Source organism: Mixophyes fleayi, chromosome 6 (genome assembly GCF_038048845.1).
Source record: "Mixophyes fleayi isolate aMixFle1 chromosome 6, aMixFle1.hap1, whole genome shotgun sequence".
Classification (NCBI taxonomy): Eukaryota; Metazoa; Chordata; class Amphibia; order Anura; family Limnodynastidae; genus Mixophyes; species Mixophyes fleayi.
Genome location: NC_134407.1, coordinates 140,222,827 through 140,244,897, shown reverse-complemented (window position 1 = coordinate 140,244,897; position 22,071 = coordinate 140,222,827). Strand labels below are relative to the sequence as shown.

Below are 22,071 nucleotides of genomic sequence, written 5' to 3'. Positions count from 1 at the left end.
AGAACAGCTGTATTTCCTCATACAGCATGAGACTGATAGCATAGTTGTACTCTCCCCTACACCCAGTTAGTAAGATCTATATACACTGTGTGATATTGGCAGTACAGCTGTATTTTTCTATATTGCATGGAACTGACAGTGTCTCTTCTACACGAGTGACAGGACATTAGAAGGATCTGTATACACGGCTTGGGAACAACAGGGTAGCTATAGGCTTTGCGCAGAAAATATTGGACAGACAATACGGTTGTAGGCTTTTTACACAAAATGTCACACTGACAGTAGAGTTATAGATTATAAAGCCTCTCTGTACACACAGTACAACATTAATCGCTGTACAAAGCTTTTCTTCTTCTGAAGAATTGGAGCACAACAGGCATCTTCACTGATGATTTAATACCATAGAAAGCAAATCCACCATACACAATATAAAAATACCGGCCCAGCGACACTTGACAGGCACATATGCACACACACTATGGGGGATGGAGGGGTATAAGCTGTTCACACACACAGATTGCAGAGTTGTAGAAGGAGCAGTAATGAATGGGCAGTGCTCGTCATCTCCCACAGATTTTTAGCCCTCCCCATTAAAGGGTGGGAGTCAGTCCTCTTTTTTTTCTGTCTCATCCTTATGGTCTGTGGATGTGTTCTTCGGTTGCTCCTCGTATCTGGAAGAAGGAGGGTGGCAAATGATAATGTGCCCAGTTACACACCCAGCCCAGCTCACAGCCACCTAAATCCCACCACCCATCCCAGGACAACATGTAGCAGAAACTGGTCCATACAAGGACTCTCACTTTTCTGGCACTATTCAAGTGGCACTAGGTGATGCAATACGAAAAGGCATTTTTTGACATTAAAAAATGTAAGTATATATGTTCAAATAAACAGTGTGGAAAGGGGATCCATCACACCAAATTAATTAATATACCCTTAATTGATTATATGACTTGTATAATTTTCTTCTGCTGTCTTATGGTTGATATACAACACTTATGAAGGCGGTTTTTAAAAATATACGATTGGGCCTTTCACTACCCTAAGGCGCGCACACACACACACAGAGATTTTCACTGTCAATTAGGCTGTTTAAACATAATTAGTCAAACTGCAGCATATTTGAGCCCAAAATGACCACCAATCCTGAAATCAGTTCAGAAGGACAAGAAATGCAGTAAGAAGTCATCATGCAGCTGCACTAATAGTGCCTTAGCCAGACATTTGTACAGGACACAGAACAACCAAATCTTTCTAATCGGGATCTGGGCAACTATAATTAAACTGAAAATAGAATGGGACAGTAATGTGTTTGAGTGTTTCTCTGTTTTCTAGATAGTATATAGATAACCTTTTAATGAAAGCAGTAACGTCAAAAACAGCATGGACAACTGTTGTATTAAAAGGATGCAGAAATAAGTTTGCTAATTATTAAAGCTCTATTTCCCATTTTATGCCAAAAAAAGACAAAGGAAAAACAAAATGCTTCCCCACAAAACAGCACCATGATGAGAAATAATTGTACATTTTATTTTGTGGATGCCACCATTATCTAACTCTTACAATAACTTCAGCAGATGTCAAAATAAACATAGTAGGGATTTTGTTCCAACCAGGACCCTCTCTGTGTGGAGTTTGTATGAGTTATCTCCCAGAGTCCTGTTAGGTTAATTGGCTGCTGACTAAAGTGGACCCTAGTCTGCATTTTTGATAGGGAATTTAGAATGTAAGCTCCGATGAAGCAGGGACTGATGAGATTGACTACACATGCTCTATACAGTGCTGAGTAATATATGATAATAATCATCAAGTGCACCTGTTTGCCTGCATCCAGAGGAGACAGCCATTTGGGCTAAACCAATATCCAGCCTATCAATTTTCTAGTGACATCACTGAGGAATGTGAGATGCATTGTCATGAATATTGGTACACCCCACAAAATGCATGCCTCCGCTGTGAGTAGACAACAAGTTTAATTTAAAGGCAATCTAATTTCTGAACGGTTTGGTCGAATGCCCATTCCTCCTCAAGAGTTAAATCCCTCCCGTTTGTAACATGCCACCACCACACCAGTGTAAGCTGTAGTTACACATGGAATGCAGGGAAAATTGCTGAGCATCTTATGTTCACAAGAAACCAACAAGAAAAATGATCCCTTGACCAGCTGAGATATTGTCTTTTATTCCAGCAGCACTGCCCCATAATTTCTGAGAGGCTGGGAGTCGTATACTTAATTATGAGAGTATACCTTAGGGGCAAAAACTCAAAAAGCATTCATCCATTACATGGCATCATGGAATCTGTGCTATGTGCCCCGTATGGTATGGAATTACAGTCATGAAATCCGATCCAAGGCATTAGTGTCCACTGGATACATGCGAGTAATAATAAGGATTACGGGAGACGATTAATCAGCTGGCTAGAGTCTGTTGGATGGCAGGTGAGATTGGGGAGGGGCTCTTAGCCGGAGGTGGGATAGACCTGTCCAAATGTAGACTTAAGTGGGACCCTTCACATGGAGCTGGGGTTCAGGTGCCGCCTGCGGCGGGGGGAACAGGATTTTTGTTGCATGGATTCAGCCAGGCTAGCAGGAGATCCAGAAACCACCGGAAAGTGAGAGAGGCGTGGAGTGTGAGGTAGAATTTCCGCAGAGGACTCATAGCTGTTGGAGAGTAGAAGATAGGAGGGAAAGCAAGAGCAGAGGATAGGAAGGGGGTAGGATTAAGTGGGGGAGAAGAAAGTGGTCCGAGAATTGGGACAAGACAGACACCCGCACATATAGAATAGGGGCAAAGAAAGGGAGAAAACACACAGAAGTGTACAGGAAAGAGTGGAGATGTGGCCAAACAAGAGGAGAGGTAGGAGAAGCGACATAGCCACACACAGAAAAAGTAGATGAAGGGGTTAAAACATGGCCACAGACAGAAGAAGGGTGCAAGTAAGAGAAGAGACATGGCCACACAAAAAAATAAAAATATATAGGTAGGTGACAAGATGTGGCCACACACAGAAGAAAGGAACAAGCAGAGGAAGATAAGTGGCCCCACACATATGGTAGAGGAACAATAGGTGGACAAACAGAGGAACAATACAGGTCAGGAATAAGACATGGCAACATTTAAGAAAATTACAGTTAGTGGGCAGAGTAGTGGCCACAAACATGAGTAGTGGTAGGGGATGAGATGTGGCCACATATAGAAATGGATAAGACAATATAAAAAAAAAAATAAAAAAATGGACAGATATATAATAGCGTAGAAAGTACAGAGGACAATGCAATGACAATAGCAGCATGGAGGTTTGGGAGGACAGGAGCAGTGCAAAATAGGAATAACATGATAATGGTGAATGGAACGAAAAGGAGGCAGGAACACATGAACAAGGAGATAGAAAAGGAAACAAAAAAAAAGAAGATAAAAAAAAAAAAAAAATGAACAAAGAGCAGGGAAAGAAATGGGTAGAGAAAAAGGGAGAGAAAAAGGAGGTAGAAATTGTGAAGACAGTTTCAAGACTTCCTCCCACCACTCTACACTACACCCCCTCCCCACATGAAGACTTCCTTGTAATGCTTAATCACCTGAACATCTCTGTAATCTCTCCTTTCACCAGGGCCACAAGCAGAGGAAACCCAATACAGGCTGGGACTAGATAAAGGAGCGCTGGCTGTGGAGCAAGAAACACACAAATCAGAAAAGCAGAAACACTTCTTTGTTCAAGGTTACAGAATGTTACTGAATAAGCCTGCCAATCAGATATCAGCTTTCAAATGTTTAGTGCAAGAGACTAATGGTTGCTACAAATTACAGTTCATCTGTGTGTACAGTACTGAATTCCTAAATAAATTGCTGATCTTGAGGGTGCCTGAGAAACATGCTTACTATCATACAGACTTTAGGAGGTAGCACTGTATACACCTGTCACTGTGGTGTTCCATCTGAGAAGAACTGGACTGTAAGCTCCAATGGGGCAGGGACTGATGTGAGTTCTGCGGAATCAGTGATGGTGACGAGGAATTCTCTGTACAGAGCTGCATAATCAGTAGTGCTGTATAAATAGCTGCTGCTAATGATGATGTAGGGAATATAATAAATATTTTAAGTGTATCAGAACGCCCGAGATCACCACCTGTGATTACACAGATTTAGGAGGCAGTAATACCACAATTATAAATTCCATCAGCTAGAGAAGTGCTTGCATGTAGACTATTTTATGGTGAACTAATGAACACTTCCCATTCTATTTATATTGAACCAGTCTCCCGAATGAATATCTGATAAGTGTGGACATGTGTAGTGCATCATAACACATTATAACAGGTCTGACCACCCTGTGGCTCTCCAAGTGTTGTCGAGACTATAAGTCAGCTATCAGCTGGCAAAGCATGCTGTAACACCACCTGGAGAGCCACAGGGTGGACAGGCCTGCATTATAACATCCAGACTATTGTGAGGCAGACACTGATTATACATCAGTAGCCAATCATATCACCATAGAGGGGCTAAGTATCAATTACATATGAGGAACTCATACAACCTGCCGTAGCTAGCGTCCCAACTGATAAAGAAACATGTAAGAAAAAGGGACATAGACACTTTGTTTAAATTGCTCCCCCCTCAAGTGTATTTTTATCTTGGGCATAAATGTGTTATTCTTTAGTGCACTATTCTGAGCTCTTACTTTGAGCCTGTGGATGCTGGAGTTGTTTGTATAGTCTATGGATACCAGATTGCAGACTACTATACTACTGTTTGCACTGTCACAGGAAGTACCACCGCAGCAGATAAATATCTAAGCTCTGCTTTCATATGGAATATATCGTGCCAGTTTCACTTAACCCATTTACTGCAGAGTTCAAATTCTTCATATCTACTAATGTAGTGTGTTTGTCTAGGAGCAGACTTCTCAGAGAGAATTGAGCATTCAGTGGCTATGGAATCTTGTGTGTATTAAGTCTAGAATCTCACCTGAGCATGTTTGAAGGTGTGCATCACAAAGATAGTCACAGCCAATCCAAAGATGTATGCCAAAAAGCTGGTGTAGAAATACGTGTGAGAATTCTTCTTCAAGCTGAAATGGAGGAGAACATTACTGGTCTATATTTAATGACATATTAGATAACCAGACCCCCTGCACTCTTTGATTGTGTCCTGATGTTTGTTATTCTTCCACCAACACTGTTCCACAGGAAAACTTACTTCCATTTTTTGGCACCAGCTTCAGTAGTGAGTCAATCCTGCTCTTACCAGACAATACTAAACTCACCCCCTGCTGTGTCTCCCTTACTGAGTAACCTTCATTTATACTTTCAACTTAGACACCTCTGTGATTCTTATCCCTTGAAACACTTACTCATCGTTCCATCCCACACTGTGTTACATGGTCTGCCCCTTCACACCTGTGTCATTTCCAAAGTCCTCCACTCACCTGATGTCAAAACGGAGTAACAATGCGATGAAGATACCTGATAAGAGGAAGAGAAACGGAACATGTAACATGTATAAAGTGTATTGGTTAACTACACACAGTTGAGGTAGACTTTTTACAGGAACTAGAACCTTAATATTGGCTCAGTTCACAAAATGTTTCATTTACAGTTATGAGTAAATCCAGCTAGAAGGTGCAATTATTACGTGGGCCGAATCATGTTCCGCTGTAGGGGGAGGTTAGGATTTAGATTTGGTAGGGAGAATTCTAGCTCAATGCCAAACTACAGCATTAAAATAAAAGTGGCCAGTATTTGTGTGCTAAATGCAAAAGGCAACTGTATTTTCTCTGCATGCGCAAAAAAAAAAAAAAAGTAAGAAATTACATTGCTACATGGTTTGTTCAGGTGCATATTTGCACAATTTAGCTGTATTGGCTCCAAGTCTAAAAGAGGCCCAAATTACTGTTTAAACTAACAAATGCAGCTGTGCTTTTTACAATGATTACACTTTAAACCAGATGAGCCCACATTCAGTCCTCAAGAGTTACCAACAGTTCATGTTTTCAGGCCTTCTTTAATAATGCACAGGTGACTTAATTTATTGGGCTGGGTCAGGAATTATCCCATCTGTTGCTACAGACAGAAATCCTGAAAACATGACTTGCTGGTAGCTCCTTAGGACTGGGTTTGAGCACCTCTGCTTTAAGCTCCATCTGGTGGACTCACCTGGAATGACAATATCACCAAGTCCCAACATGGCAAAGTTACTGGCTTCAAGTCCCCTCTCCAACAGGTCCTGAGGGAAGACCACTGAGGGAAAATACAATTTGGAATGACAAGGGTTAGAAAAGAAAAAAAAAAAGTCTGAAGTCTGAAACAAGGGTGTAAGAAGGGAACATTGCTGCTAGACACTCACATTTTATTGGTGCCTCAAAAGACTTGGCCACAGTCACCATGACATTGGTTCCAAACACCTAAAAAACAGAAAGTTAGGGAACCCCCTGGCTGACCATAAATCCTACTATTTGTACCAGTGCTCCCTGGCGCACTCACCCAGAAGATGTCGTAGACGAAGAGCCCCCCTAGCAGGATGCAACCGGTACTGACATTGTTAAGATGCAGAAGCTCCACCCCATTTAGAGCAAATGCCAAACCAAAGAGGTTATTGGCAATCCAGTGCTGGAAAAAGATCACAAAAACATAATGTCACACACTGAGTACAGGAAAATATACAGGACAATCTTTCACTACAAAATGCATTGGAACCATGCAGTGCAATGACAAGTCACATGGAGAACAAGGGAATAGCTGCAGGAATTCTATAACCAGAGTAACACAAGTATATGTTTAAGAGGAAGACCAGAAATAGGGGATTTCCTCATTACAACATTCTTCTAAGGATATCTATTGGAGGCAACTGCTTGCACATACATATATATATATATATATATATATATATATATATATATATATATGTTATTGGGTTACGATTAGATTATTTAAGCAGTACCTGGTATACTTTCTAGATCTGGTTTCTATATACATCCCTAGAATTTGCATAGGATGTCACAGTCATGTAAACTGTTCACTACAGTGAAAGCGGAGCAGAGATACAATTTATTAACCGTATATAGTACCCGCACATTATACAATAAATCATTCACATCAGTCCTTACCCCGGAAGAGCTTACAATTTACTCTCCCTACTACACATACACTAGGGTTGATTTTTTCCACAAGCCAGTTAACCTACCTGTATGTCTGGGAAGAAACTGAAGGAAACCCGCACAGGGAGAACATACAAACTCCACACAGATAGGGCCCTGTTTTTTGACCCGCTGGGATGAGCTACAGGTTGCTAGGGATACTCTGCTAGTGAATGTCCTTTGCTACAGGTCAGTAATGTGACAATCCTGTCCATCTTTAGTGTGTACATAAGCAAAATATTGTGTGGGGAGATAGTTTGCCTTAACACTAAGGGGTGGCAGACATATCTTTTGCTCCTCTGAGCCAACGCCGTGTGTTCATCCTGCCTAAACCCCCCCCCCCCCTCCAATCAGTACACCTTTGGATGCTCTTGTGCTGAAATACTGATGTGCTTGAGCCCATATCTCAGATGAGATTAATGCAGATAGGGCATTTTTGCTTAATGTATGAAATATGGATGTAAGAAGAGTGTAACGTGTGAACAGTAGGAGGAAATTTCAGTACACAGTTAAGGCACACAGAGGATGCTGTTTAAGGAGTAAGAGCACATTTTACATGCTCTAGCCAGGCCTTACCTTCTTCAGGACGTACCAGACCCCGACCACCCCACTGAGAAGCAGACAGACCAGGTCCCGGGTATCAAACTCGTAGTTCACAATCTCTACCACCAAGTGAAAAGAAAGACAGCATATATGTATGACCAGAGGCATCAGAGAATATCAAAACATGCCAACAACTCAAACGGTTTTAAAAAAAATATGTATATTCCTGAAAGCACATTTAACAGCATGGGGTATGTGCACCCCAGATCACAGCTGTAGATCCCTCAACAATTTGGTCCCTCATGCTGGTAGCCAAACTGGAGGAGATCTGGCTCTGTTCAAGTTCACTTTCCAAACCATATAGGGACTTGTTCATTGCTAATGAAGATAACTGCACATACAGGCCAGCAAAGTCCATCTTCTGACTGCTTTTGCTGGATAAGGGCCTGAACAGTCACTAATGGATAATAAAAATTGGCGTTTTTTTTAGGATCGCAAACGGGTCAATATCAGGTCAACAACATTACAGCGTGTGACCAGAGTTGCACATACACAGAATACATTACAACTATTTACTGCCAACTAATACACATGCAAACACAATCAATTTTGGAAACACTAAGCAATGGTTTTAGAGTAAATGGACATTTTTTTTTATTTATTTTTTTTAAATGAAGGTACCATTAAATTGACCTGAAATTATTGTCAATACATTGATAAAGTTATAACTTAATTTATTTAATACAACTGTTCTACTCATCAAACTTTATTCAAACAACCCTCCATTTTCCGCAATCGCAGCTTTACAGATGTCTGGCATTCTAGCTGTCAGTTTTTGAACATATTCAGGGGAAATTTGTGCCTACAACTTCTGCATCTCTTCCCAGAGGTGCGACTGGCTTGTAGGGCATTTATCCCTGAACTTATAGTTTAGCTCATCCAACAATAACTTAATAGGGCCCGGCCAGTCAATCAAAGACAGTACACCGGCTCACGGTGTCTTCATCAAATAGTTTTTGCATAACTTATAAGTAGTGTTTAAAAGCGTTTAGGATCATTGCCCTGCTGCATGCAGAAATTTACACCAATCAAGTGCTGTTCACAGGGGATGGTATGACGTTGTAAAATAGAGTGGTAAACTTTCTTGTTCATTATTTCTTGCACTCTGTGTAAATATCCCACCTTACCAGCACAAAAACAGCCCCATATCATTACATTTCCACCTTCATGCTTGACAGAAGGCATCAAGACTCCTCCAGCATACTTGTATTAGCTCTACATCTCACATACAAATGATCAGCCACAACATTAAAACCACCTGCCTAATATTGTGTAGGTCCCCCTTGTGTCATCAAAACAGCTCTGACCCGTAGAGGTATGGACTCCACAAGACCTTTGAAGGTGCCCTGTGGTATCTGTCACCAAGACGTTAGCAGCAGATCCTTTAAGTTTTGGAAGCTGCGAGATGAGGCCTCCATGGCTTGGACTTGTGTTTCCAGCACATCCCACATATGCTCAATTGGATTGAGATCTGGGGAATTTTGAGGACAAGTCAACACCTTGAACTCTGTCATGTTTCTCAAACCATTCTTAAACAATATTTGCAGTGTGGCAGGGCGCATTATCCTGCTGAATGAGGCCACTGCCAGCAGGGAATACCACTGCCAAGAAGTGGTGTACTTGGTCAGCAACAATGTTTAGGTAGGTGGTACGTGTCAAAGTAACATACACGTGAATGTCAGGATCCAAAGTTTCCCAGAAGAACACTGCCAAGAGCACCACACTGCTTGATTTCTTCCAATTGTCATTCACCGTCCAATTTCTGTGTTCTTTTGCCCATTTTGACCTTCTTTACCCATTTGCCAGTTTCAAATGGGTAAAGCCAGCATCCCAGAGTCGTCTCTTTACTACTGCAGATGACACTGGTATATGGTGTGTATTACATAAGGAAGCCCCCAACAGGACCTGTAAGCTATCTGCTTCTCAAACTGCAGAGTGTGATGAACTTATCCCCTTGTGCATCTGGGCCTTCCACTTTTTTTATTCCCCTTAGATCCAGTTTGGCCCTTTTCTCTCAAGACAGTTGTGGACACCTTTGTATGAAATCTTCAGTTTTTTGGCAAACAACGGACTGACATGTTTCTTGAGAAAGTGGTTTTGTTTTGGCCATTGACAGTTTGACAAAAAGACACTGGAGTAATGGCTGCTGAAAATGGGGCTTTGCAGTCATGTGAATAATAAATTATAAACCAGTCATTTCAAGCAGTAATAGACATTTGCAATATTAGTAATGCCAACTATATTTTTAAATCAATTTAATGGTACCTTGATTTAACAGAAAAAAAAAAAAAAGAAGAAAAAAGAGAAAAGTATCAATTATTTAAAAAACAAATAATAAAAAAAACCAAACAAGAAATTTCTTTGATCCCAAACGTGTACGGGTCTAATTCACCAACAACACTAGTCCCACCCTGACATGCTTGATGCACTCACCTTCCTTACTCTCCCCAGAGCCTTGAGTAAAGAGCAGCTGATACTGTTTATTTGGGAAGTTTTCTGGGAACAGTCTGTTCATGGCTGGACTGTGGAATGAAGTGTGACAGAATTAAGAGTTTGCTTATAACAGTAACTAAGAAATAATGTAATAGAATTTGGGTAACAAAAGCTACAAAAATAGGAGTGAAGTGATGGAAGGATCAGTATAACTAAAATCATGTAAGAGGGGCTGGGGATTGTCCTTAAGCAGGGATAAAAGAAGAAGGTGGATACAATGGTGTACAAGCTAGGACCCCATCACTTATAACATATGAACCAGTAGAAAGTTGGGTAAAAGTCATTGTTTAAGCACAGTAGCTAGATGAATCTTGGGATTTCCCACCCCACATGGGAAACTGGCTATGTTGTGAGTAGCAAAAAGAAATATAGTGATGTCTATGACATGTTAGCACACATCATGTATCATTAAATCATGCTCACCTTATTGTGTGTGCAAGAGCTAGCACTCCCAGGACGAAGAAATACATGGAGAGCAGAAGGTTGATATACTCCTGGGAGAAGATCTGTGGATGGGAGACGGACATGACATTAGACAAGCCCTTTATATGACTAAGCTTGGCGCAGCTCCATTTACTATACTGGATACATCAGCAGCCTTGGCAGGCACCCCTCTAGCGAATGGTGAACACTAACAGACTGATGTAATCAATTTTGCCATAAATAGGAAGGGTAAGTTTGTGCAAATCCAGTTATTTGGTGGTCTAGCCGAGTAACTACATCACAAGAACAACTCTATCCTAGGCTGCAAAACTCACACACCTGTTCAAGTAGTCGCTGGCGAACTAACTTTTTGGACCTGCCACATTTGATTAAAGAGAGTTGTTAATGTTTTAGGGGCCACATGCTACAATCTGCTAAAAAAAAAAACAACACAAAAAACCATCTGACCGTAGTGAGCGTGGACAGCAGTAGGAATGCTTAGCTTTTCTAAAAACAGGAATTTTGAAAACAACTACACTGTTATCCACATAGGGCCCACAGGATGTCACACTTTTTAAACAACCTGATTAAAGGATACTTTTGCTTGAGTGGAGTTCCCCTCTAAAGTAGACCCGTCACCACACAACAAGTGATGGTAGCCATTCTATGAAAACATTATGAATAAGAAAGCAGCATCAGTTTACCCAGTAGTTAGACACATTACAGAAGAATGTCCGTGAGATAACTAGTTCCTAGTTATAGGACAGGCTGCACTCAGGAATATTGGTGCAGCCCATAAATCTGCGGCCTTCACATTGTTTTCTGAATAGGATGTGTCAGGTGGAGTTCATAGAAGTGATGGTTTCATTGTGAAATCTTCCTCTGTGTGTTTAAAGGAAGCTAGTGCCCTTATATCGCACCACAGCTAATTAAATCCTATATATCTACACGCTAATTATATATTTATAGAGGCACATGCATGAAAAAGGTCACCATGATACAAAAAGTGAAAGTTTAAAAGTACTAGAATACAAAAAACAGAACAATATTTGGAATACCAGAAGGCTTTACAGTGGATACAGAACGAGTGAATGATGAAACTTAGTGCTACCAGTAAGGACTATGTAATAACGCCTGTGGTTCCTGGTCAAGATGTTACCTGCTTTGTACATGTAGCAATGGATATATGGTATTTAGTAATTAGGCATCTTAGTGTTGTAACTGATAGATGCATGAGAATAGTAGGAGAAAGAAAAGGGAGTAGGAGGGAATGGTTTAGAGCCAGAATGGGAATGCAGATCACATCACCCACCTGTTGCCCTCCCACCCTTTAAGTTTTGGGTTTTAGTTCATCAGGCTGAACCAAGGGACGAATTGTCTAGGGGTCAGGATGCTTGAATTCCCTTCACTGAAACCACCCACCATATGCTCCTTTGGTCTCTCTAATCTCAGGTAAGGAACTTCCTATGGCTTTTGCAGGTGTACTTCTCAATATGTTTAGGATTCCTATGAAGAAGAGTTAACCATGGATCCAATTGTAGGTTTATTCCCAAAATCTTATTTATAAGCGTTTTCTCAAGTATTTCTGAATGTATCTACACGAGCATCAAATATGCAGCATTTTAAGCTGTGTAAGAAATGTTCTTGCCATTTAGAGACTTACCATCGTAATTTAACTCTTGTGAAGTAATACCCCAAAAAAATAACACCCTGAGGAAGAATAGGAAGTGGGCACTATATTCTAGCTATGACACATCGTGGCACTTCTGATCTTGGAGGAGGGTGGGCGATGTAGTGATCTTTGAGCATGATCAAGCTCAAAGGATCTGGAAGGAGGATGAATACAATGGTGCTAAATTATCCTTTAGATACATCCACTATGATTTCACCAACTTTTATTATTAGTCTTCTGCAGGATCCATTTTCTATATCTTCTTGATGGTCAATTTGAGATAGTCAAACAGGGTATGTTATTAATACCCCTTTCTCACCAAAATCCCAGGTCAGCCATGGGATAATGAAAACGGTTTCAACTTGTGTTGCAACCCTTCACACCGCACTTTAATCCCGGGTTACACACTGGACCTTTGTCTGCCCTGCATTATCAGTTCAGTCATTAAAAGGGAACAGTAGAGGCTCATATAGATGATGTAGCAGAGTCCAATGAGCTGCTTTTAACCGACTTGGGTAGAATAACCCAGGAACACCTTTCATACTGCAGTGTATCCGGCTCCAACACTGGAATAACCCTGGTCATGACCCATTCACACTGACACTACCTGGGTTATTCCAGGGTCTTCAATGTGAAAGGGGTATTATGGAATTGTCAGGCCTAGTGTTTGTTTCCCCTTGTTGCACCATGTGGGTCTCTAGATGCTGAACTCTGGTACCCAGGGCAGAGCTATTTCTAAGGAAGTTCAGATTGCAATCATTTTTCTATATTAGATGGCAGTTCTCTCAGGTTTTGTTGGTAATTCTGAGAGTACGCTATCACCATCTTTGTGAGAGTGCCGTAATCCTCCATCTTCGCTCTCTCTCTCCAACGGCCTGCTCTTACCTAGCACACCTTTTCAACCCATCACTCTCCTCTGGTGTAGTACCCTCCTCTTTTAAACATGCTCTTATCTCTCCTATCCTCAAAAAAACCCAATCTTGACCCCCACCTCTCTTGCTAATTATCGCCCTCTCTCTCTTCTCCCCTATGCCTCCAAATTACTTGAGCGGATTGTCTGCAGCCGCCTAACCAGGCATCTCGCGGACAATTCCCTCCTTGACCAGCTCCAATTTGGCTACCGCCCCCTCCATTCTACCGAAACTGGCCTGGCCAAGGTTACTAATGGTTTCTTATCAGCCAAATCCAAGGGTCACTTCTCCATACTCATCCTCCTTGACCTCTCTGCAGCCTTTGACACCGTGGACCACCCCCTCTTGCTGCAAACTCTTCTCTTTCTCGGCCTCTCTGGTTCTGTCCATGCCTGGTTCGCCTCATACCTCGCTAATCGCTCCTTCTCTGTATCCACGTCTGGTTCTTACTCCTCCCCCTACCCTCTCCCAATAGGAGTCCCGCAGGGATCTGTTCTTGGCCCTCTACTCTTTTCACTCTACACTTCCTCCCTTGGTGCTCTCATCTCCTCCTTCGGTCTTCAGTATCACCTTTATACTGACGACATTCAACTCTATATCTCCTCTCCTGATCTTTCCTCCACCCTCCTCGCTCGGGTATCCGACTGCCTCTCCGCCATCTCCTCCTGGATGTCCGAGCGCTTTCTCAAAATCAACATCTCTAAAACTGAACTCATTGTCTTTCCTCCGCCCAGACTCTCATCCCACCATGACCTCTCTATTGTCGTCAACAACACCACCATCTCCTCTGTCACCCAACTTCGCTGCCTGGGTGTCACCCTCGACTCCTCTCTCTCTTTTGCCCCCCACATTTATTACCTTGCCCAAGCCTGTCGCTTCCAACTACGCAACATCGCCCGCATCCGTCCTTTTCTCTCTCAGGATGCCACCAAAACGGTCATCCACGCACTCATCATCTCCCGCCTCGATTATTGTAACCTCCTCCTCACTGGCCTCCCCCACTCCCCCCTCTCCCCCCTCCGCTCTATACTCAATGCGGCCGTAAGACTCATCTTCCTCTCACGCCGCTCCTCCTCTGCCTCCCCTCTCTGCCTTGCCGTAGACTGGCTCCTCTTCTCCTACAGAATCCTTTTCAAACTCCTCACCACCACTTACAAGGCTCTCTCCAACTCTACTGCCCCTTATATCTCTAACCTCCTCTCCATTCACACTCCTGCCCGCTCCCTGCGCTCGGCCAACGACCGCCGCCTCTCCTCCACTCTTATCACCTCTTCCCACTCCAGAATCCAAGACTTTTCGCTTGCAGCCCCCCTTCTCTGGAACCACCTCCCTCGTTCCATCCGTCTCTCTCCTACTCTGTGCTCCTTCAAACGTGCACTCAAAACTCACCTCTTCCTCAAAGCCTACCAACCATCTACTTAACCCCCATCTCCTCCCTTTAGCTCGTCCTCCCTTCTCTCCTCTTGCCTCAACTGGCTCCTTGTGCCTGGTCTGTTTACCCTCCCTTAGCATGTAAGCTCGTATGAGCAGAGCCCCCCTCCCCTCCTGTCTCCATACCTGTTCTTCCGCTCCGTCTTTACTGCATATGACTAGCCGGAGTTTCTGAAGTATTGGTACTTTTTGTTCATTGTTCTGTATGGTTTCACCCTGTATAGTCTACTGTTAGTACTGTGTGCGGCGCTGTGGATACCTTGTGGCGCCTAACAAATTAATAATAATAATAATAATAATAATAATAATAATAATCTTGAAACCACAGTGTCCTCTGACTCCTAAAGAAATCTGGCAGCTGGAAACCTGACCCAGATTGTTTATGTTATGGAGACATTTTAGCAGGGAGGGGTTTAGTTCTGAAACAGGTAGGTACAATTTAGAAGTAAGTTCACTCTATAGAGAGTATTAGTTGTCAAGTGAAACTTAGGGCAAGCGGCAGCTCCTAGTTTAAATTGTCAACACCATAAGCTGCTATGCCTCTGAATGCTACATTCTTACATACATTTACAACAACATGTCCCAGGAATGATGACCCATAGGTGAACATGGGTTTAATGAATAGAAGTGTTTAATGTACAGCTTGAATTAAAACTCCCTTCCTCCACAGTCAGTCACATAACTATAGAACATCCCAAACACCCCTTTTTACACATGCAACTAGGATCACTGTGCACATTTATAGGCACAGTTCCACAACAAAATAAAATCTGTCCATCACACAAAAGGGACATGTAATTTAAGTGACAAAGCATGCTAAACTAAGCAGTATTTTAGGAGAAAAATGAAGTTTAAGAAAGAGATGGTCCTAATGTCTAAAATTCTCAGTAGTAGGAAGGATTCGGCAGTGATATTCACTCTATTTAGCATTTTCAGTTGGATCCACAATCCTACAAAAATAGCAAGTTGCAAACTTCTGGGATGTGGGTACGGACCTTTGGAGTATGATATGTGAACAATTAGGCATATTTGCGCAAATACAAAAAGTTATGTGTGCCTGCCATTTTTGACTTACTATTTAAAAAAAGGTACACTGTAAGGGTAAAGACACATCATCATCATCACCATTTATTTATATAGCGCCACTGATTCCGCAGCGCTGTACAGAGAACTCATTCACATCAGTCCCTGCCCCATTGGAGCTTACAGTCTAAAATCCCTAACATACACACACACAGACGGACAGACAGAGAGAGACTAGGGTCAATTTTGATAGCAGCCAATTAACCTACTAAGTCTGTAAAAACAGTGTCATTAGAGACCACACTTTAAACAAGGACACATTTTAAGTTTATGATGTCATTTTAGCAATACGGTAATCACCTTAATGAATTGTATTTTAAGTTCTGTGATTTAAAGGTGTTACACAATGTAAATTATAAACTACAAATAAAAATATAATATAGTGTATATAAGAGGTACACACTGTCTGCCACTCACTTTAAAAAAGATATACAACCCAAATAGGGTGCAGCTGGCGATGATTGGAAACCGGGCAGCATCTCTACTGGTTATAGTTTCAGGCATGTCTGATGGATTCTGCAGAGAAAGACAATGGGTTATGGATTATTTTTTAATCAGTCATCCTAGTAAACACAGCACACACACGGTCGATAACATGATATGTGCTCTATGCATTGGGTACACAACCTAGCTAATATGGTGTAAAAATATTCCTGTTACCTGAAATACATGCTGTCATTAAAATGCGGGTTATTTCACCTAGAAGCGCATAAGAACGTGTGCTTTTTGCACTATACTCTGCAGCTCTTCCATTTTACTTTCTTTATTGTATTGAAATAAGGGCCATTTCACAGCATTGTCACTACAAATAGTGAACCCTATTATTTAAAAAAACAACTGCTGTGTATAAGTGTTCAGTCAACAATTAATGGAACATGGATGTAAGGCAATAGGCTTAACTGTCTGTCCAGTGCTCACTCTGAAAGCACATGTGAACAGTCACCACTTTCTTCATAAGGTTCATCACATCCTGTTTACAATGGCAGTAACTTATTCACCATAAAGCTCAGACTACAAAAATGATGGCACAGGAAAAGAGGCTGTAAATATGATCTCATAAAAATTCAGATAAATCAGGATGCTAAATGACAGGTGGATCAAATAAGGGATAATGAGATTTACAAACTACAGCAGGTTTTTTTTTTTACCACAAAAAGTCTGCTGTATGAAGAAGGGGGATGTGGGAGTAAAACTTTTCTTTTGTCCACATTCTTTACTGTACTAAACCTGTTTTATATGCTGGCATGTTTAAAACATGTCTACATGATTAAAAATATTTAATTTAATGAAATAAAATTTGCTGCATTTCCTAAATAAAATACCCCCTTTAGGTTGCAAAATGGAACTACATCCAAAATACACAGTTGCACAAAGATAACATCAGCATTTATTCGTAAGGTGACAAAAAAAAAACTGCAGCAGCTATAAAATCAAACAAGGACAAAACCTTGCATATATAAAGCATTTACCAGTTTAACTTGGACTTATCAACTTTTGGTTCTATTGGGGAAAATAAGTAGCATGGACGGGCAGAGTGTAATGAGCTGTCAGTGAAATAATCGGAGATATAGCTTCTATAGGGGGAGCTATAAATAACAGAAACCAATACACTGTAATGATCAGAGCTATATGGTGATAGTAGGAGGTAGAAGCAGCAGGTACCAGTACGGTGTAATGATCAGAGCTATAGGGTGATAGTGGTAGGTAGAAGCAGCAGGTACCAGTACAGTGTAATGATCAGAGCTATAGGGTGATAGTGGTAGGTAGAAGCAGCAGGTACCAGTACAGTGCTCTGTCAGTGGATCAGAGCTATAGGGTGATAGTAGGAGATAGAAGCAGCAGGTACCAGTACAGTGCTCTGTCAGTGGATCAGAGCTATAGGGTGATCGTAGGAGATAGAAGCAGCAGGTACCAGTACAGTGCTCTGTCAGTGGATCAGAGCTATAGGGTGATAGTGGGAGATAGCAGCAGGTACCAGTACAGTGTAATGATCAGAGCTATAGGGTGATAGTAGGAGGTAGAAGCAGCAGGTACCAGTACAGTGCTGTCAGTGGATCAGAGCTATAGGGTGATAGTAGGAGGTAGAAGCAGCAGGTACCAGTACAGTGGTCTGTCAGTGGATCAGAGCTATAGGGTGATAGTGGGAGGTAGAAGCAGCAGGTACCAGTACAGTGCTCTGTCAGTGGATCAGAGCTATAGGGTGATAGTGGGAGGTAGAAGCAGCAGGTACCAGTACAGTGTAATGATCAGAGCTATAGGGTGATAGTAGGAAGTAGAAGCAGCAGGTAACAGTACAGTGTAATGATCAGAGCTATAGGGTGATAGTAGGAGGTAGAAGCAGCAGGTACCAGTACAGTGTAATGATCAGAGCTATAGGGTGATAGTAGGAGGTAGAAGCAGCAGGTACCAGTACAGTGTAATGATCAGAGCTATAGGGTGATAGTAGGAGGTAGAAGCAGCAGGTACCACATAGGCAAACCGAGGGGGGTTTCCTAGTGCCTGGAAACCCCCTCCAAGCCTGGGGCACTGTATAATTGAGTTGGCTGGACCCTGCCCCTGCTTCACAGGGCTCTGCTTGAAAAGGGAGAGCTGCATGCACCTAACAGTAGTGCACGCAGCATTGCCCATGTATATTATGGGAATAGGAAGAGTTGGAGAGCAGCCGAGCACTGCCTAAAATTATAGCTACGCCCCCATGCATGCTGGTCACGCCCACTGGCGGCGTGGTGTGGAAACCCCTCTCTACAAATCCTGCGTTTGCCCCTGTACCAGTACAGTGCTGTCAGTAGATCAGAGCTATAAGGTGATAGTAGGAGGTAGAAGCAGCAGGTACCAGTACAGTGGTCTGTCAGTGGATCAGAGCTATAGGGTGATAGTGGGAGGTAGAAGCAGCAGGTACCAGTACAGTGTAATGATCAGAGCTATAGGGTGATAGTAGGAGGTAGAAGCAGGTACCAGTGCAGTGCTGTCAGTGGATCAGAGCTATAGGGTGATAGTGGGAGGTAGAAGCAGGTACCAGTGCAGTGTAATGATCAGAGCTATAGGGCAATAGTAGGAGGTAGAAGCAGCAGGTACCAGTACAGTGCTGTCAGTGGATCACAGCTATAGGGTGATAGTGGGAGGTAGAAGCAGGTACCAGTGCAGTGCTCTGTCAGTGGATCACAGCTATAGAGGTTATGGTTCCTATAACGGGAGTGATAGGGGATGTGCAACCCTGTCATCTCACCTTGCCCCGGGCGCAGCTGACGCTCCTCAATGCCCCGAAGAAGATGGGCAGCAGTGCCATCCCCAGCAGACTCCCGTACGCCAGCGCAGTCCCCTCCAGAGAGTTCGCCAGCCTCGCCGTGCCATTCCCGGCAGTATCTGTCTCATTATGCAGAGCCGCGGGCTCCAGCTCCGCCATGTCCGGGATATCGATGTTTTCCGAGCTCAGAAATTGTCTGGATACTCAGTTCCGCCGGTAAGGACACGTTACCAAAGCTGCCGGAAATGACGTTGGATTCGAGCGACTGATTGCGAACTTCACTTCCCTAGCAACGAGACACTGTGGTACCCAGAGGGCGGGTCTTAGCCATAGCAACGTGTAACTGGAGAACACCATATATCAGACAGCTCTCCAGCGCTTCTCTGGTACAGCATCCTGGCACCTGTAGTTCCATCACAAGCTATATAGTTTGTCATTTTATTGACGATGTACTTTATTCTGCAAACAAACCCAACGTATTCTAATTACTTACAATAACTATGTTGTCTAAACCTAAAAACTCAATAAACTCACACACACACACACTCTCACTACATGGACAAAAGTTTGGAAGCTTGACCATTACACCCACAAGGACTGTAATGACATTGTATTCAAACACACATACTTTAATATGGAGTCGGTACCCCTTTTGCAGCAATAACAGCTTCCACTCTTCTTGGAAGGCTTTCCACAAGATATTGGAGTGTTACTGTGAGAATTTGTCCTTATTCATTCTGTAGAGCATTTATGAGGGCAGACACTGATGTCGGACGAGAAGGCCTGGCTTACAATCTGTTCCAGTTCATCCCAAGGTGTTCGATGGGGTTGAAGTCAGGGCGCTGTGAGTGCCAGTCAAGTTCTTCCACACCGAACTCATCAAACCATGTCTTTGTAATCCTTGCTTTGTGCACTGGGGCACAGTCATGTTGCAATAGAAAAGGGTCTTCCCCCTAACTGTTGCCTAAGTTGGAAGAATAGCATTGTCCAAAATGACTTGGTATGCTGAAGCATTAAGATTGCCCTTCATTGGAGATACAGGGCCTAGACCAAACCCTGAAGAACAGCCCAAAACAATTATCCCTCCTCCACCAAATTTCACAGTTGGCACAATGCAGTCAGGCAAGTAATGTTCTCCGGGCATCCGCCAAACCCGGACTCGCCTATCTGACTTCCAAACAGAGAAGCGTGATTCGTCACTCCACTGAACACATTTCCACTGCTCCACAGTCCACTGTCCGTGTGCTTAACACCACTCCATAAGACGCTTGGCATTGGTCTTGGTGATGTGAGGTTTGCATGCAGCTGCTCGGCCATTGAAGCTCATTCCATTAAGCTTGCGCCACACAGTTTTTGTGCTTACATTAATGCAATGCCAGTGAAAGTGCAGAACCATGTTACAATGCAAGGGGTGCAAACTAGTTTTCTGTTTTGCACATAAGTTAAATACTGACTGTTTTTTCATGTAGCACACAAATACTTGATAGCTTATTTGTACACTGAAATTTAAAGTTGATATTTGTGTGCTACATGAAAAAAAAGTCAGTATTTAACTTATGTGCAAAACAGAAAACTAGTTTGCACCCCTTGCATTGTAACATGGTTTTGTCCAGGAGACTGAAATAAGATACCTCTTCATTTAAGATCCTTAATGAATTAGGCCCACTGCCTGTATGTGTGGGTGGCACCACCTATGCTAGTAAGTGGCCGGTGAGTAGACAGGGAAGTAATGTCTAGCCAGATGTAGGTGGTGGGGATTTTCGTGTACTGTTACTGGATATGATTGCTGTAACAGCTTTGGAGCTGTTTTACCATCCTGACAACTGCTAATAAACAGCTGACTGGTTCAGTATACCTGTGTCTGATTCCTGTGAATGGTGTACTTTGTCACAACTGGTGTCATCTTGGGATCTGCAGGACAGCTAAGACAGAGCCGTCCTACCAGCCTCCAGAAGCAAGGGTGGTGAGTGGAGCCTGTTAAAGACCACTATAATCCACCAAACTGTTGTAATGCTTTGTTTCCAATGTGTTGCTGTGAAGAGACAAACCTTTGCATTGGGAACTGATTAGCACCTATTTTCTGGCAAAAGAAAGCAGAATTTTAAACACTACTGGTCACTGTAGTGCCACACTTGTTAAAGGTTCAGACTGTGAGTTGGGTGTGTTACAAGAAAAAAGAAATTGGGGGGGGGTATTTGCTATTTACCAATTAGGGTTTCTCAGCAGCACATGTCAGCTGAACAAAAGGGGTTTAAAAACAAGCAAAAACTAATTTATTTTCTGATAATTGTAGTACCCCACCTTGTGGGTAACTCAGTTGTGAATTGGATGTGGCCCAGAAGCTCTGTTGTTACCTGGATGCTGAGAGAAGCTAAGTTTAATTTCCCAGCACAAACTCCTGTGAGAATGGTAGACATTTTAAGAACCCCTGTGCATGTGGCAGCAGTGCAGGAGGAAAGTACTCGACTTCTCCGTGAGAAGATTGCCCAGGAGAGACGGTATAGAGAGGCTCCAGCTACCGCCGCGCTACAGAAATTAACTTCTGATGATGACGCTAAGGTATATCTAATGTGCCTTTGAGCGTTGCGCCACCCGAGCCAAGTGGCCACCTGGATCTTGGTCCGAATACCAGGCTCCCTATCTTTCAGGAGAAGCACAGCGAACCTAAATAGACCTAGATGAGGACCAGGCTATCGATTATCAGTGGCTAAAAACCGCCATCTTAGCGAGTGTTGGAGTCACCAGAGCAGGGGAGGCCCAACGATATCATGACTGAAGGCTCTCCAAAGATATACCAGTTCGGGCTCAGCTTGCTGAACTTGGTAGAACACTAAAGAAGTGGTTGCAGTGAGTCTGGTTATCAAGAAGTCCTGCTTGTTCTGCGTGAATGTGTTTGGGAATCACCAACCGGTGCTGGCTCTGGTAGATTCGGGTAGTGAACTGTCCTTGGTTTCCAGCTCCATATTACCAGAAAAACTGACGCATAATTTGCCTAAAGTGAAGGTACTCTGTATCCATGGGACTGCTGAGGAATATGATAGGACTCTTTTGCCTATTACGGTGAATGGACAGACAGTAAC

The 22,071-nt window shown here is 42.7% G+C and overlaps 1 protein-coding gene across 2 annotated transcripts; it reads right to left on the bottom strand.

Annotated features, from left to right (window-relative positions):
- Positions 1 to 379: 379 nt before the first annotated feature.
- HM13 (histocompatibility minor 13) lies at positions 380 to 19,251 on the bottom strand. 2 transcript variants are annotated; one of them, XM_075176545.1, is made up of 12 exons: positions 18,974 to 19,249; positions 16,165 to 16,263; positions 10,651 to 10,733; positions 10,168 to 10,256; positions 7,708 to 7,793; positions 6,479 to 6,604; positions 6,342 to 6,399; positions 6,152 to 6,235; positions 5,425 to 5,461; positions 4,965 to 5,067; positions 3,578 to 3,663; positions 380 to 671 (listed from the first exon to the last, which is right to left on the bottom strand). In XM_075176545.1, exons 1-12 carry the CDS (start codon positions 19,148 to 19,150, stop codon positions 605 to 607), a joined length of 1,095 nt encoding a protein of 364 aa, XP_075032646.1. In that variant the 5' UTR covers positions 19,151 to 19,249; the 3' UTR covers positions 380 to 604. The 2 variants fall into 2 exon arrangements, with proteins under 2 accessions (XP_075032646.1, XP_075032644.1); XM_075176543.1 differs by lacking the exon at positions 380 to 671 and adding an exon at positions 1,507 to 2,662 and having other exon boundaries at positions 18,974 to 19,251.
- Between the last annotated feature and the right edge of the window lie 2,820 nt (positions 19,252 to 22,071).

Excerpts from the sequence above, each read along its gene's own strand:
- HM13 (XM_075176543.1), bottom strand. The coding sequence starts at position 19,150 with ATGGCGGAGCTGGAGCCCGCGGCTCTGCATAATGAGACAGATACTGCC. Across the intron at positions 7,794-10,167 it reads CTCTGGGGAGAGTAAGGAAG|AGATTGTGAACTACGAGTTT; the intron begins GTGAGTGCATCA and ends ACTTGGTGGTAG. Across the intron at positions 3,664-4,964 it reads ACACCTTCAAACATGCTCAG|CCAGCGCTCCTTTATCTAGT; the intron begins GTGAGATTCTAG and ends CTTGCTCCACAG.